Source organism: Haliotis rubra, unplaced genomic scaffold (genome assembly GCF_003918875.1).
Source record: "Haliotis rubra isolate DU_JTF1 unplaced genomic scaffold, ASM391887v1 Scf1345, whole genome shotgun sequence".
Lineage (NCBI taxonomy): Eukaryota > Metazoa > Mollusca > Gastropoda > Lepetellida > Haliotidae > Haliotis > Haliotis rubra.
This window is the reverse complement of record NW_025765276.1, coordinates 66,887-82,554: the sequence shown is the minus strand read 5'-3', so window position 1 is coordinate 82,554 and position 15,668 is coordinate 66,887. Positions and strand designations below refer to the sequence as shown.

Genomic DNA, 15,668 nt, shown 5'->3' with positions numbered 1-15,668 from the left:
CTTCACACATTGTACCCATGTGAGGTATCGAACCCGAGTCTTCGGCGTGACGAGCGGACGCTTTAACCACTAGGCTACACCACCGCCCCCACTCAACGTTAATGCCACAACAACGTTAATGCTATGTGACGTTCGACGAGAATTTTAATGATATGTGACGTTCGACCAGAACGTTAGACTTTCTTCATTTGGGCTACAATGAGTTCAATGTGTGTGATATTTCTTAGGGCTTGGAGATTATAATTTTTTAACATATTCAAATGCTTTAAAAAGATGATTACGCTTCATACTTTAGACATAAAGAAATTAACAGCAACAATAATAGCTTAGTCTAATAATTATAATCTAACAATAAATAGTATGTATATAGAATAGACTTCGGCTCGGACTACACTTCACCGTCAATTTTTGCCATGTAAAAAGCTTCATTTCTGCTCAATTCACAACCGGTTTCCGTTGATATAATTATTGTAATGATGTAATTATATTGGAATATTCAACTGCTTACGAGTACTAACGCTAAGTTGACATCATAGATGTGCAGGTTGTATTTTGACGGCAAATATCTATTACAATGATCAGTGTCAGTGTAAGGTAAACACGTCACAGGCGTAATGTAGGCGTTTCGATTTACACAGACAATATCGTATTTCAGCACACGATATACCATTGAGGTATATGAGGTCGGGGAACACCAGACAGAGAGAGAGAGTTATTAAAAAAAACACATTTGACCCAGATCTTCACGGGTCTTTGGTCCGGAAATTGTAACATCATCACTAATGCTGGACCCGCATCATAAATATAGGTCACATCCAGTTTGTCACGTAAGAGATACACACCCGCGTGCAGGTAACCAGTCACGATGCTCATGACCTTATTTGCCGACAGTTGGCCTCGCAGCTACCCTTGTGCCAAACCGTTCACTACCATCACCTCGCCTGGTAGCCACGTCGATCTCTGATAGCCGTTTTGTCTATATTACTGGATATACTTTGGAACTGTTAAAATATTGGAACCATGTCTCAAGTAAGTTTTCAGTACGATCTCAGTTTGCGTCTGTGTAGTGTGAATTAGTATATCGTTGCATTTCCACATACAGACACCACGGCAAGGTCAATGGGGCACAGCGAGTGATAGGTCTGGCCATAACGATCGATGATCGGCAATGTCATCTATAGGAACAGTTATTGATGAGTATCTATATCAAAATTGTGTTATCGATAATATCATACACTAACTTTTGGGATGAACATAAGTTTTATTTTTCTCACAAAAAATACAATTTTCGAACTTTACTTATGGCCTGCTTCTAAATTACGTTCAGGACACTGCTTTATTAATAATCCATGCAAAAACATGTCACCACCGCTCACCAGTAATATGGTCGATCTCTATTCTGATCTATATCGACAATCATCCCAAGCGAGTGGACATTCGTGCATATCTGATTGTGGGTCCCGGCAACCACCTGAACTATGTACTGTTCACCTGTATTACTGGGAGCTCGCTCGGCAGCCACCCGGACTATGTAGCCTTCACCTGTATTACTGGGAGCTCGCTCGGCAGCCACCCGGACTATGTACCCTTCACCTGTATTACTGGGAGCTCGCTCGGCAGCCACCAGAACTACGTACTGTTCACCTGTATTACTGGGAGCTCGCCCGGCAGCCACCCGGACTATGTACTCTTCACCTGTATTACGTCACATCGGCAATCTTTCAGCCATATCGTCACGAAAACAATTTATACAATACAAAAATGAAGAGTTAAACCTGTCGACGATTGCCAGTTAAAATACTAGAGTATTACAGATATGAGCATGAAACTAGCATGTGAAACTAAAACATTGTAATTAAAGAAGACAATACAATATAAAACAAGGGCTATAGATTGCCAGCATCTGAAGGTAGATCACCATACTAGGAACCATGGGGACTTACATTACTTTTGCTGCCTGCATGGACCCTAGCTGGATTTACATCATCCCTTCAGCCGCTGGCGATTGTAGGATAATTTAGCCGAAATTTAAAAGAACAAAATACTACGTTAAAAAAACCTGGTACGTGAAAATTTTACTTTGAAAGTTTTTGGGACTTACGTACCCTTTCAGGAGGACTTCAACCCCCTTTGAGGATACAGCCACAAACAATCTAAGTTGATAATTTGAACTACCAATTATAAAACTTTATCTATTTACAAAACATATATCAAAATTCATTAACAAATCTATCTCTTTTAAACATTCAATGATTAAATGATAATTAACTTTATTACAAAGGTCCTCTACTGTTTTGATATTGAAATATTTATCCCTTATGATGGAGAATTCAACACAGTCAAGCAGGACCCACTTCGTCTGCATCAGATCACGGATGTACGATCTGATGGAAGCTTTGTAATCCGAGTATTGAATGAGAAGTGGTGTCACAGATTTGTTGAGTGCTGCCTTAGCAGCAAAATCGGTCATAGTGTTACCAGATATTCCAACATGGCTGGGTAACCAACAGAGGACGATGTCATATTGGCCAGTAGCAAGCTCATGGTATAATTCTATTATTTCTATTAAAAGTGGATGTGTGCAAGAAAGATTTTTGATATGCCTCAAGACACGAAAGAGAGTTGGAAAATATTATATATTGTTTATATCAAGGGTGTTTTTAATATATTTAAGAGCTGTTAATATGGCGTTAGCTTCTGCTGTGAAAATAGAGTTGTTATTTGGTAATCGGGAAGATATTGTTCTGGATCCAATGACAGTGGCACAAGCAACCGCGCCATCATCCTTGGACCCATCTGTAAATAAGGATTTGCATGCAATATTATATTTACTTATTAATTGATTATATTCTTGTTTAAATTGTAAGTCATTAGTTTTTGAATTTTTTAATTCAGTGTGTGTTAGGTCGACTTGTGGCCTAACCAATTGCCAGGGAGGAGGAGAAAGAAGATTGGAAGGAGATATATTCTCCAACCCAATGCCAGCAGCAGAAATATATTGTTGGATTCTTATCCCAAGAGCTGGAACAAGTGAAGTTTTTTTATTATACAAATCCTCATAAAGGGGATTAAAACGCAATTGTGAGCAAGATTGGATTCATTAGAATATAGCTTTGTGATATATTGTAAAGACAATTTGATACGGCGAAGTTTTAAGGACGGTTCATCCGCATCAACGTAGAGACTGCCAATGGGAGAGGTTCTAAAGGACCCAAGACAAAGTCTTCGACATTGGTGGTGTACAGAATCTACCAGTTTTAAGTTACTTTTGCAGGCTCCACCATAAACGATCGAACCATAATCAAGTTTAGAACGAATTAGTGCTCTATACAAGTGAAGGAGGGTCGACTGATCACCTCCCCACTTAGCATTGGAGACGACTTATAGATCTAATGCCTTCAGGCATTTTGCCTTAAGATATTTAATATGAGGTAAAAGCGCAAGATGTCAAAATATAACAACGTTACAGATAATATGCTACCGTGTGGGACCACCTGAACTTTGTACCCTTCACCTGTATTACTGGGAGCTCGCTCGGCAGCCATCTGGACTATAAACTGTTCACCTGTATTACTGGGAGCTCGCCCTGCAGCCACCCGGACTATGTACCCTTCACTTGTAACACTGGGAGCTCGCCCGGCAGCCACCCGGACTATGTACCCTTCACCTGTATTACTGGATATGCTGTAAAGCTATATACTCATTGAGTATATACAAACTTATACACATTGAAGCACGTCTTCTTATATACAGAAACATTAAACATACTGAGAGAAACAAATAAAGGATCACATGAATCTTCAAGCGTTCCTTTATTATTGTCCAGTTTTCATCACCACAGCGCTAACCAAAGCAGGTGATAAAAACTGGAAAATAATAAAGGAACGCTTGAATATTCCTGTGATGCTGTATTTGTTTTTCTGAGTATATATATTTCTGATAAATTGTACAGAATCAGGATAGGGAAACAAGGAAAAGGCCTCTCAAGACAAAATAACATTTATGGGGCTTGCATTTCATTACACTGTTACAAAAATATTATCCTATAGATAACATTAGACATACAATATACATGTATGTAAACATCCATACAGCTAAATTAGTTTCAATTCTGCAAAGGGCAAAATGAAAATTTAAGTTTCATTAAATCTTCTTGAAGTGACAATAAAGTTATGTACTTAATTGATGCTAGTGAAATATTGAACTATACTCACACCTTCAAGCATGTATTATATCATGATACATTGAACTATACTCACACTTTGAAGCATGTCTTCTAGTATACTGACACATTGAACTTTACTCATACTTTGAAGCATGTGTTCTTATATACTGACACATTTAACTATGCTCACAATTTGAAGCATGTCTTCTACTATACTGACACATTGAACTTTACTCATACTTTGAAGCATGTGTTCTTATATACTGACACATTTAACTATACTCACAATTTGAAGCATGTCTTCTACTATACTGACACATTGAACTATATTCACACTTTGAAGCATGTCTTCTAATATACTGACACATTGGACTATACTCACACTTTGAAGCATGATTGTGTTCTTATATACTGACACATTGAACTATACTCACACTTTGAAGCATGTCTTCTAATATACTGACACATTGGGCTATACTCACACTTTGAAGCATGATTGTGTTCTTATGTACTGACATATTTGGCTATACTCACACTTTGAAGCAGGTGTTCTTATATTATGGGGGCGGTGGGGTAGCCTAGTGGTTAAAGCATTGGCTCGTCATGCCGAAGACCCGGGTTCGAATCCCCACATGAGTACATTGTGTGAAGCCCATTTCTGGTGTCCCAGCCGTGATGTTGCTGGAATATTCCTAAAAGCGGCGTAAAACCAAACTCACTCAGACAGTCAGTTTTATATTATGATACATTGAGCTATGCTCACACTTTGAAGCATGTGTTCTTATATACTGATGCATTGAACTGTGTCTCAAGTCCTATACATTGATTGTGTTAATGTCTCAGCATATCTTGTGGATAACCTGACGCCAGTCTCCATGGCTTCCATCTTGATTTGAGACTTGGTATTATACAGGCTTACGTGGAATGCCAGGAGTAAATTGTACTTAAACAACCAACAACAAAACAACACACTAATGTGAGTGAGTAAGTTAATATTTATTTTATTTATCAATTTTATAACACATTTAATATGACAACACAGTGCCATATAAAACGTGGTGAAATGTAGCACATGTTATATTTGGGACTACTTTCTCTCAGTAAAGTACACATACTAGTATGTTTGTTAGGTTGAGGCCCAATCGGAATTCGAACCCCCACCCAGGCACCTAATCGCCAGCACACAAAGACAGGAGTCTTTATACAAGAAAATGATGGGGACCTTGGCATGATTTCTAGCTGTCGCATGACCAATTATACAAAAGGGAGGGTGGAAATTTGGTACATTCTTTGTATTAGTTTGAACTAAATAAATACTTCTCTAAAACACATTTTGAGTAGGTACGCAAGTCCCCAAACTTCAAGGTCAGTTGAGCACTACCACACCTATAATCGTATATTATTTGTTATTTTTAATAATGGCTAAAGCTCAGCACAATTGCCAGCGGTTGAAGGGATGGTGTATCCAACTAAGGTCCATGCAGGCAGCAAAAGTACTGTAAGTCCCCATGGACCCTAATATAGTGATCTGCCTTCAGTTGTTGGTGATCTATAACCCGTTTTTATTTTGTACTGTCTATAGTGATTTAAGTTTATGATAGCGTACTAGTTTTAAATTAATATCTGCGATACTCTAGTATTTTTACTGTCCTTCGATGACATGTTTTTACATTGTAAATTTATTGATTTTAGTATTGATATCAATTAAATAGTTCTCGTCAGGATATGGCTGAAATATTGCCGATGTGACGCTCAATCGGAACTCACTCACTCGTTTTGAGTATTTTCCACCCAACTCCACCTCCAGACGTACTGGCAACAGGCTTGTGAAACTCTTGTAAGATGGTGGCTAGGTTATCTGTTGTAAAGGGGGTAAATGGCCGAAAAGACACCTGGCTGACCTCATTTCACAGGGGGGCAATGGCCTTGTACTGGGCTGACCTCCGAAAACACGGTCATGGGTGTCCGCCGTTGGTGTCGGTGGGCAATGACATTGTACTGTGGGAAAAATAATATTATGAATGTTATGGGAACTTTCCCAGTAATATAGAAGATTTCAATAAGGGTATGTTGTTTATCAATTTACGCTGGAGCCCCAGACGCATTGACTTATTTCAATACCTTAAAACAAGGCAACCTTCGTTTGGAATTATATTTTAAGTCACCGCTTCCGGAAGGCATCACCTGTGTGATTTTCAGTGAGGATTGGATCATTTTTGAAGTGGACGAATCACATAACATTATCTGCACCATGAATACAAGACAGCTGCCACCCCCCTTGAACAAAGACAGTGTTACTAAAGGGATGAAAATCAAAGTGCTTGCTGCCGATCAGTTACCACGAACCATATCCACATATCCCAAAGGATACATTTTGAATAACCAAGCCTCTCATCAACCTGGACAACATTGGGTACGTATTTGGATGTAAGATTCGAAACACACAGAAGTTTTTGACAGTTTGGGAAGAAAGCCTGAGTATTATCAGAGGACATTGCACACATTTCGACAATGGAATGGTGCTTCTTTCCAACACAATACACGGATACTTCAAAGTGAAAACAGTAAAACTTGTGGACTGTATGCTTTGTTTTATGAGATGCTGAAAGCCAGTAAATAAGGGCAGACGATTTTCAATAGAGAGACGTTTAAGGATATGTCCATTATGTAATTCGGCTATAGAAGATGAAATTCACTTCGCTTTTGTATGCCCACATTATGCTGATTTAAGAAAAAAATATATCCCAAATAATTACCTCTTAAAATATCTTCATCTGCCTTTGCTTCCATTCTATCTTCCCAAAATGAAAATGTAATAGGTAATCTTGCGCTTTATGTAAAACATGCTGTTTTCCTTAGAAGCAATATCTTATCTGAACTGTAATTTCTTTGTGAAATGTCTGTAACATGTGCTGTATATATATTTGTATTACTTGTATATGGGCCGGAGGCCTTAAGTACAATAAATATCTTTGACTTTGAGTACAAATGCTTAATTTACGTAGGAATTTATGTCAAATTTACATGTGTTTCATGGACTGAAGGTAGGACGTTGTATACATTTGAATATAACATTTTCAATGGTATACTTATATTTAGTCAAACGGTAAAGAACGCTGATCTATATCACATTTAACAAAACCTGTGTACTGAACCCGTGTAATTTGGAGAGGGGGGGGGGGGGGGGGGGGGAGCGCATGCTTTGAGATTTGATAACAGCTTTTATTTACACATGACAGGCAAGAAAGGTTACAGAGTGTGGATAATATATCTAAACATTTTGTAAAAAAGACATGGACCAAGTGATAACCTCAACTAATTACGTGAGAGGGCGTTTTTATACCCAAAATTGAAACCGGATTCAGCCAGTTTGTGGTCACTAAAGGTTTTTCCAGTGGATTGGATATTTGTTGTTGTTTGATTCGTTCAACTGGTATGATTTGATGATGTCACACCGGAATGAATCGCCTCATGTGTGCAACAATCACACTATAAACCTATTGGTGCAAAACGATTTCGTGATATCAGGATGGAAGCGTTTCATAAGTACTATGCGGTTTCCCACGGTCACACAGTCCAGGTCACTGCACCCCCGACACCACCGGTGGACACCTATGACCGTGATTTCTTAGATCAGCACAGTACAAGCTAGGTCATTGACCCCTGTGAAATGAGGTCAATCAGGTGTCTTTTCCGCCTTTTAACCCCCCCTCCCCTTCCCCCCCCTTTACAACAGTTATCCAAAACGCGTCATCACAGAATATAGAAGTCGTGTATCCATAAAAATATTCTCATTCTTTATCATCTCAACTTCTAAAATTCCCATCAAGGAAGACTGGGTTGCTGAACATTACATCACTCCCATCGTGTTCTCCCCAGTTACTTCACATTTCAGTATCATTTTTCTGACTTCAGGCTCACCTAGTGGAAGTTCCTGACGATGGCGGTGATACTTGCACGTTGATAAAAGACAACGGGGTCAATTTACCAGTCTTCCCCGATGGGGTAACTATCGATGATGTACGCTCTGTAAAAATACGCGGCGATGACATCATGCTGTGCACGTATCCCAAATCAGGTAACATTATACCGCATCATCTATCCTCTTCTATTGTCTTCTCACTATAGTAACATATTTTAAAGTTATGAGATTAAATATAAACAAAGAGCAAGGACTGTTGTTAAACATAATGCTTAAAGCGGTCTCTCATCATGCTGAAGGCCCGGGTTCGATTCCCCACATGGGTACAATTTGTGGAGCCCATTTCTGGTCTCCCCCGCCTTGGTATTGCTGGAATATTGCTAAAAGCGACGTAAAACCATACTCATTCAATCGAGTGTCAAAAATACTCAAAATTAATCGTAGTGTGTGTGTGTGTGTGTGTGTGTGTGTTTGTTTCTTTTGTTTCTTGTTGCTTTCCTCTTCTTAGGAACCCATTGGGTTCATGAAATAACACGAGAGCTCCTCACGGGTGAAATAACTAACGATGACGTCACAATGGGCCAGACCTTCATGGAATGTGCGTCAGAAGTGAAGTATGCCAACCTCCAATCCCCGAGACTCCTCTGCTCTCATTTGCTGATGAAACATCTGCCAGAAGACGTTCTTAATAAGAAAATAAAAATCATCACTGTTCTAAGAAATCCAAAGGACGTAGCAGTCTCCTTCTACAATTTCTCGAAAACGTTTCCAGGTGCTAAATACAAAGGGAAGTGGGAAAACTATTTGCAACCTCTGTTCCAGGGAAAGTGTGAGTATTCTTTCTATCTATTATGATGATATATTTAAAAACAAATCTCACAATTCCGATGACATCCGTGAATATGTATTATGATTAAAATAGTTTGATACCTTTTGTGTCTTCATCTGGTCGTTCTTCGAACAACCATTGTCCTTTGTCGTCACATCGCCCTGCTCTCTTATTATCCCCCACAACGACGAAGTTCCGGGGATATAGAAACGAGTTCGCCCCCCTGTGCGTCCATGTGTCCGTGCTTCCGTCACACTTTGTCCGAAGCATATCTTCTAAAATATTCGTGATAGCTTAATCAAACTTGGAACACATGTCAACCATGGTCCTTCCCTTTTAGGGGTTAGACCCAGATGCGAATTTCATTTTTTGCGGTTTCCATGGAAACATAACTTAGGCTGTGACTGTGAGGATGTCATCTTGTCCAGAGCAGATCTCCCAAACAATACATGCTAGCTTCATCAAACTTGGTACATATATCAAGCATGATCCCAAGATGTGCCTTTGAGGGGTTAGACCCAGATATGAATTTAGTGTTTTGCTGTTTTCATGGGAACATGACTTAGGCTGTGGCTATGAGGATGTCATCTGGTTCCGGGGCAGATCTCCCAAACTATACATGCTAGCTTTATCAAACTTGGTACATATGCCAAGCATGATCCCTAGATGTGCCTTTTAGGGGTTAGACCCAGATATGAATTTAATGTTTTGCTGTTTTCACGGAAACATGACTTAGGCTGTGACTATGAGGATGTCATCTAGTCCCGGGGCAGATCTCCCAAACTATATATGCTAGCTTTATCAATCTTGGTACATATGCCAAGCATGATCCCTAGATGTGCCTTTTTGGGGTTTAGACCCAGATTTTAATTTTATTTTGTGTGGTCTCCATGGAAACATGACTCAGGCTGTGACTATGAGGATGTCATCTAGTCCCGGGGCAGATCTCCCTCACTATATATACATGCTACCTTTATCAATACTTACCATAGTTTTGATGAAGATGTTTATAGGTCTTGTGGTGAAAATTCCTCCGTCTATCACCTTTCTTAGTATCTTTTAATCTTCTACCATCTTACCCAAATATACTATGGAAATTCTTCATGTAATTATTTATTTTGTGCATATATACCACGAAACCACCTTATTTATTTTTTCTTTAGATATCTTATCTAGAAGCCGCATTCGTTCTTATTACTCATGCTTAATTGAGCAATTCATTATTTGCATTGGTCGTTGAGGCATCATCGATTGGTCGGTCAGTTCGATGCCATCAACTTTACCGAAATGATCGATGATGCTTTTGACCGGTCGTTTGAACGATCCATTATTACGGCCGAATACGTTGAGTGCGTTAAACAAACGAACTGTTCAGGAAGGCCGATTGTAAGACCATCAATTGAAGTTTCGTGCTGAATAAATGGAATACTACAGTATTCCGGTAAAATTTCATCATGGTTGGAATAATATGACATATTAACACCGGCAGGTTTTAGTATGGGTGATCAAATAACGCACCGTTCAGAATCGAGTGGTTGGACGGCGAACAGGCGATGGCGACTTGTTCCCCTTCAGTTCAAATAATTTCGACCAGTCTTGTTTTCCAAACCATAATGTCATTGATTCATAAATATTTTGTCATCATCGCTGGAACAATCCACTTTAAACAATGCCCGTAGACGTATACGTGCCAGCGTTCATATCCGTTCCGTCGTAACGCTTCCGTTATACCGAAATTGTTCCAGTAAACGGCGAAAGACATCAGCGTTAGTCTAGATAATTGCCATATACGTCAAATGGAAGATGTTTATGTGGAAGCCCTCCAAAGACTAGGTATGGACTGTAGCAGTCGAAGAAATGGTTAATCTTTAAACATTTATATCATCATCGATTTTGCTTCATTCGCGATTTTCAATTTTTCCTGTACACCAAAATGAATCATTATGTTCCCATGCATAAACGCAAGTTCAGTATACTTTCGAATGCGTAATAAACATCGTTAAAATGATGGTACAGAAAATGGAGTGAATGGTTCGCTATGCCAGCAACGATGGATGTCTTTTATCAGGAAAAGAGCGAAGATCGAATGAATGGCGATTGTCATTCAATAACACCAGTACTCTGATCATCGCGTTTATCTCCCCGTAAATGATGACTGAATGATCGCGTCTGGGGATCCTCCGTACATCCCAACAGCTAAATAAGTTCATCAGTCATTTCATCGAAGTCGAATCAACCCGCTCGATGGCCCGGTCAGGGCCGGTTTCCACAATGTTAGGTATCGTTGCCGTTAAGTTCATGGTAACTATGGGTCTGACGATCATTCACCGTTTTAATTCAACTTCGAATTTGTCTTATTCGAAAGGCGAATCCATCATCCGTTCTACCAAAATTAGTTCACCTTCGTCCTTCATTCGACCCTGGATTTACCTGAATCCGAACGATCAGCGATATATAAACCGAATTTCATCAGAGAATATGAATGCCCCATCACGCGACGCCGGTACTTTTGATATCCGTGCCCACTTAATGCTCGTCGATTTTGTTAATTGACGCCGGTATTGAATATCGATATGGAACGACGTCGACATGGTACCGGTCGATGTTTGATTATGCCCTATAAACCGGAAGGCCCGGTTTTGCCGTCGGAAAAGATTCCGTCAAGTTTCACGCACGGCAACATCTGTCGAGGACCGAATGCTCGTAGAAGGTCATCAGTGGTTCGTGTTGCCATCGATGTTAATGGACGGAATAGTTACGATGGCGACGGCAATATCTGGACACTTCATTTCATAACCGTCCGATATCCAGTTCCCGTCGATTTTAAACGGTATTGTTGAACAATATCGGCTTTTCATGATTTCGCGTCAACTTTCACCCAGATGGTAACCCACGTTTGACGCGAAAGACGCCAGCTGACGTGCGCTCTGGCGACGGTTTTTCATCTGTTCGTTTCAGCTTTAAACCAAACGGAAAATGTTAACAATCGTTCATGGTCATCAGCGTTGATGGTGAAACGAATTGTTTTCCGTTCTCCTTCGGCGTTGCCGCGTCGCGACCGAATTATTGACGTCAATAACAACTTTGTTCGCCATTCGTATTCGCTTCCGCCAGCACGTACGGTATGGTGCGTTCAACTGGTTACCATAATGAAAAATCGTTTGTCGAAAAGATGGCAATGCGCGATCCAGCATAAAAAGCCAGATAAACTTCGTTCAGTTCCAGACGATCGCCACGCCGAGCTCATGTTCAACGCATTGAACGATGACGCTCGTAATGTTTTAAAGATCACAACCCGTTCAAAGTCCGGTGACTTTGTTCAGTGCTAAATCCACCGCATCAGTCCAGCACCAAAGTCAATTTAACTCCATAATGCCCGTCCATTTGAAGTATGTATACCATGTGCATGCGTAATTTATAAATCAGGTTACGATTTGTTCGTTAATAGTACCGTTCTGTCCAGTCGATATTATGACCCAGGTACCGTATGGCATGAACCGTTCGGCAGTCAGTGGCATATCCAGGTGCATTTAACCAGTACGGCGATTTGAAAGGTTCAGAATATATGGTAAATATGATCATGATAAATACGACATCATCACCATTTCATTTTCATCACAAATGAATGGGTTCTTTACACCAAATTTAAATTTATTGGTAAAAGCAATCAATTTGGTTTTGCCACTTTACCAGCTTCCATGAAAGTAACCGCTAAACTGTTTCGCCGAACCTTCCGAAAGTGCAAATGCGTCCGGAAGTAACCAGGTGAACTTAGCGAACCGCATCGACACTCGACCAGCATTCATTTACAGCCCCATCGGTTAAGAGAAAACCATTTACGCCTTTGAACCAAAACGCCATCTTCCGTCCTCTGAACCCATCTCTTCGTCTCCCCATCCTGTAGTAACAACTTTGTTTTTCAACAATCCAGTGCTTTATAAAGTACACAAATACAATATATGAGGATATATATATATTTATTATCGAACGCATGATTTCGCGAATTTCACCACGTCAAACGCCAACACCAATTCCATTGCCATCTGCAATCCGTTTTCACATTGTTGCTGTTTAAATGGACGTTTGCGTCCGCATTCCAGCCAACCCATTCCGCTGTATTGCCAGCACAATGAAGCCACTTGCGCACCGTGATACGTTGAATATTACAGCGGAGGAACCAACCGCCCCACCGGCATAAAGACCAGTCAGTGCCCTCAACCAGTCGCCATAATGACCACCCGATCCTTTCAGTCGCCTCTTACGACAAGCATAGATTGCTGAAGGCTCATTCTAACCCGGACCTTCACGGATGTCCAGAGAAAGAGTGTGTATAATGGTCGAACACAACCAAGCACTTGATGAGTGTTCGAATTTGCAAAAAGCGTGAAAAATGGCCAACAATGTTCACTTTACAGACCAGACGTCAAATGTCTGTCTCCAGAAATGCAGAGGTGAGAAAATATATAGAAACATTTAGCATCGCCCTTGTATAACGTGCTGTTGTGACTAGTCATATGTTACGGATAAATACCTATTTTTTAATGTTTTATCTGTGATACTGTCTTTACTGTCCTTTGCTGACAAGTTTTATATACTCTGATTTTCGTGTTATTCTGGAATCATATTGTTATAGTGCAATATGATGATGACAAATTACCTTACATTTCAACTCACTCACTGCAATGTGACAATGCAGTGTGACGTGATATTTCAGTATGCAATCAACCAAGAATGACAACAGGGGTATGCTCAGATCAATAATGGGTCATTAATATGCTCCCATTAATAAACTGAACCACAAAAGAAACTTTTGCACATTTGAAAATAATATTTCGAAAATGAGCAAGATAGGTTGAAACCCAAATAGTCATAAACACATAGCCCAAACGCAACCTATGCTCAGGTAAACGTTGAACCGGCAATATGCACGTGTCTTGTTGAAATTGCGAAATATTGGAAATCACGTGACCCCACTACAGGCGGAACTGCACATGCCACATGGGTATAAAAACTGCACAGCACCGATGTTAGACATTCACATTGGGAAGAGAACACCTTGGAAATGGCAAGACGGACAGCAGAACAACGCGAGCGAGCAATCGGAATGATTCAGATGGGGGCAACGCATACCCACGTTACAAGAACCTTTGGTTGTTCCCGTGTTGCCATTTGTAACTTGTTGCAACAATACAGGCAGACTGTACGGACATTGGACAGGCCCAGAACATGGAGACCACGTGTCACCACGCCACAGGAGGACCGGTACCTGCGTACGTTGCACCTCCGCAACCGCTTCCTCACGGTGACGTCATCGGAGGCGCACGCTTTAGGTCGGCGGATCAGCACAACCACGGTGACCAGAAGACTTCGGACAGTGGGTATCAGGGCTTATTGACCATTTTGACCGCTGAACATTGCCGCAGGAGACTACGATGGGCGAATACGGTACGACGTCGGCAACGTCGGAGATTGGCAACGCGTGATTTTTACGGATGAAAGCAGGTTCTGTTTGTTCACTGTTGATGGCAGACAACATGTTTACCGTCGCAGAGGTGAACGTACAGCTGCTTGCTGCGTACAACAAGTCGTTCCGTACGGTGGAGATGAAGTCATGGTGTGGGGTGGCATTTGTGGTGACCAGACAACGCCACTAGTCGTCATTAATAGAAATCTCATGCTTAACGTCACAGGGATGACATCCTTCTTCCTGTGGTACTACCCTACTTTCAGCAACAGCCCTGGGGTGTTCGGTAGCAGCACGACAACGCCAGGCCTCACACAGCTCGTATTGTTGTGAACTTCCTTGCCGCAAACAACGTCGACGTCTTACCGTGGCCGGCATGCTCTCCGGACCTAAATCCCATACAGCACCTCTGGGACATCTTGGACAGGCGTGTTAGGCCTCCGACAACACCCTCCCACCAACAGACAAGAGTTGGTACAAGCTCTACAGGCCGAAAGGAACAGCTTGCCACGTAACCTCATTAGACGTTTGACGTCTTCGGTCCGACGTCGAGTTCTTGCATGTGTGGGTGCACGGGGTGGCCATACACGGTATTAAAGTGACACATTTTGTGACTGGAACCACTATCCGGGTTTGAATGAATTGTACTGGACATCTGGATAACCGAAATTTTACCCCCTACTGGCTTTGGATGTCTGTAGTGCAATGTGTGATCGCAGAACGCCAATTTTCTGTTCTTCAATGTTTTCTGGCATTGTTGATATATTAAATATACTTTACCTCAAACTTCTATTGTTTTCAGTTTTGGAATTAGAATGATTTCAATCTGGTGCAAAGCTTCTTTTTGCCGGTCAGTTTATTTGTGATACAGCCTTAAATGGTCCGGATCAATCTTCTACTGACAGGAATGATGTGAATCCAGCTACGGTCCATTCAGGTAGTAAAGGTACTGTAAGTCCCCATGGTCCCTAGTATGGTGATTACCTTCAGTTGTTGGCGATCTATAGCACGTTTTAATTTTTGTAATGTCTTACATAGTTATTTTCGATTTTCATACTACTTTTACAATTATACCTGTGATATTCTAGTTATTCTTACTGTCCTGTACATGTTTTTTTTTATAATTTACCATGATTTATTATGACATTATACTAGTAACTTGTTTTAGTCACGATATGGATGAAATATTGCCGATGTGACTTAAAATCTTAACTCACTAACTCACTCTAATGACAGTGTATCCACACGTCTTGCAGCGTCTTGGCCCAGTTCGGCTGACGTAGCAGTT

The 15,668-nt window shown here is 40.7% G+C and overlaps 1 protein-coding gene across 1 annotated transcript; it reads left to right on the top strand.

The window, feature by feature from the left end:
• The first annotated feature begins 878 nt into the window (after positions 1 to 878).
• Positions 879 to 14,311, top strand: LOC124267894 (sulfotransferase 6B1-like). Its single transcript, XM_046702883.1, has 4 exons — positions 879 to 1,029; positions 8,081 to 8,243; positions 8,596 to 8,914; positions 14,110 to 14,311. The coding sequence occupies exons 1-4, from the start codon at positions 1,021 to 1,023 to the stop codon at positions 14,309 to 14,311; spliced, it is 693 nt and encodes a 230-aa protein (XP_046558839.1). The 5' UTR covers positions 879 to 1,020.
• The last annotated feature ends 1,357 nt before the right edge of the window (positions 14,312 to 15,668 follow it).

Coding starts and splice junctions, on each gene's coding strand:
- LOC124267894 (XM_046702883.1), top strand. Junction 8,244..8,595: donor GTGCACGTATCCCAAATCAG/GTAACATTATAC, acceptor TCCTCTTCTTAG/GAACCCATTGGGTTCATGAA. Junction 8,915..14,109: donor CAACCTCTGTTCCAGGGAAA/GTGTGAGTATTC, acceptor GCAACAATACAG/GCAGACTGTACGGACATTGG.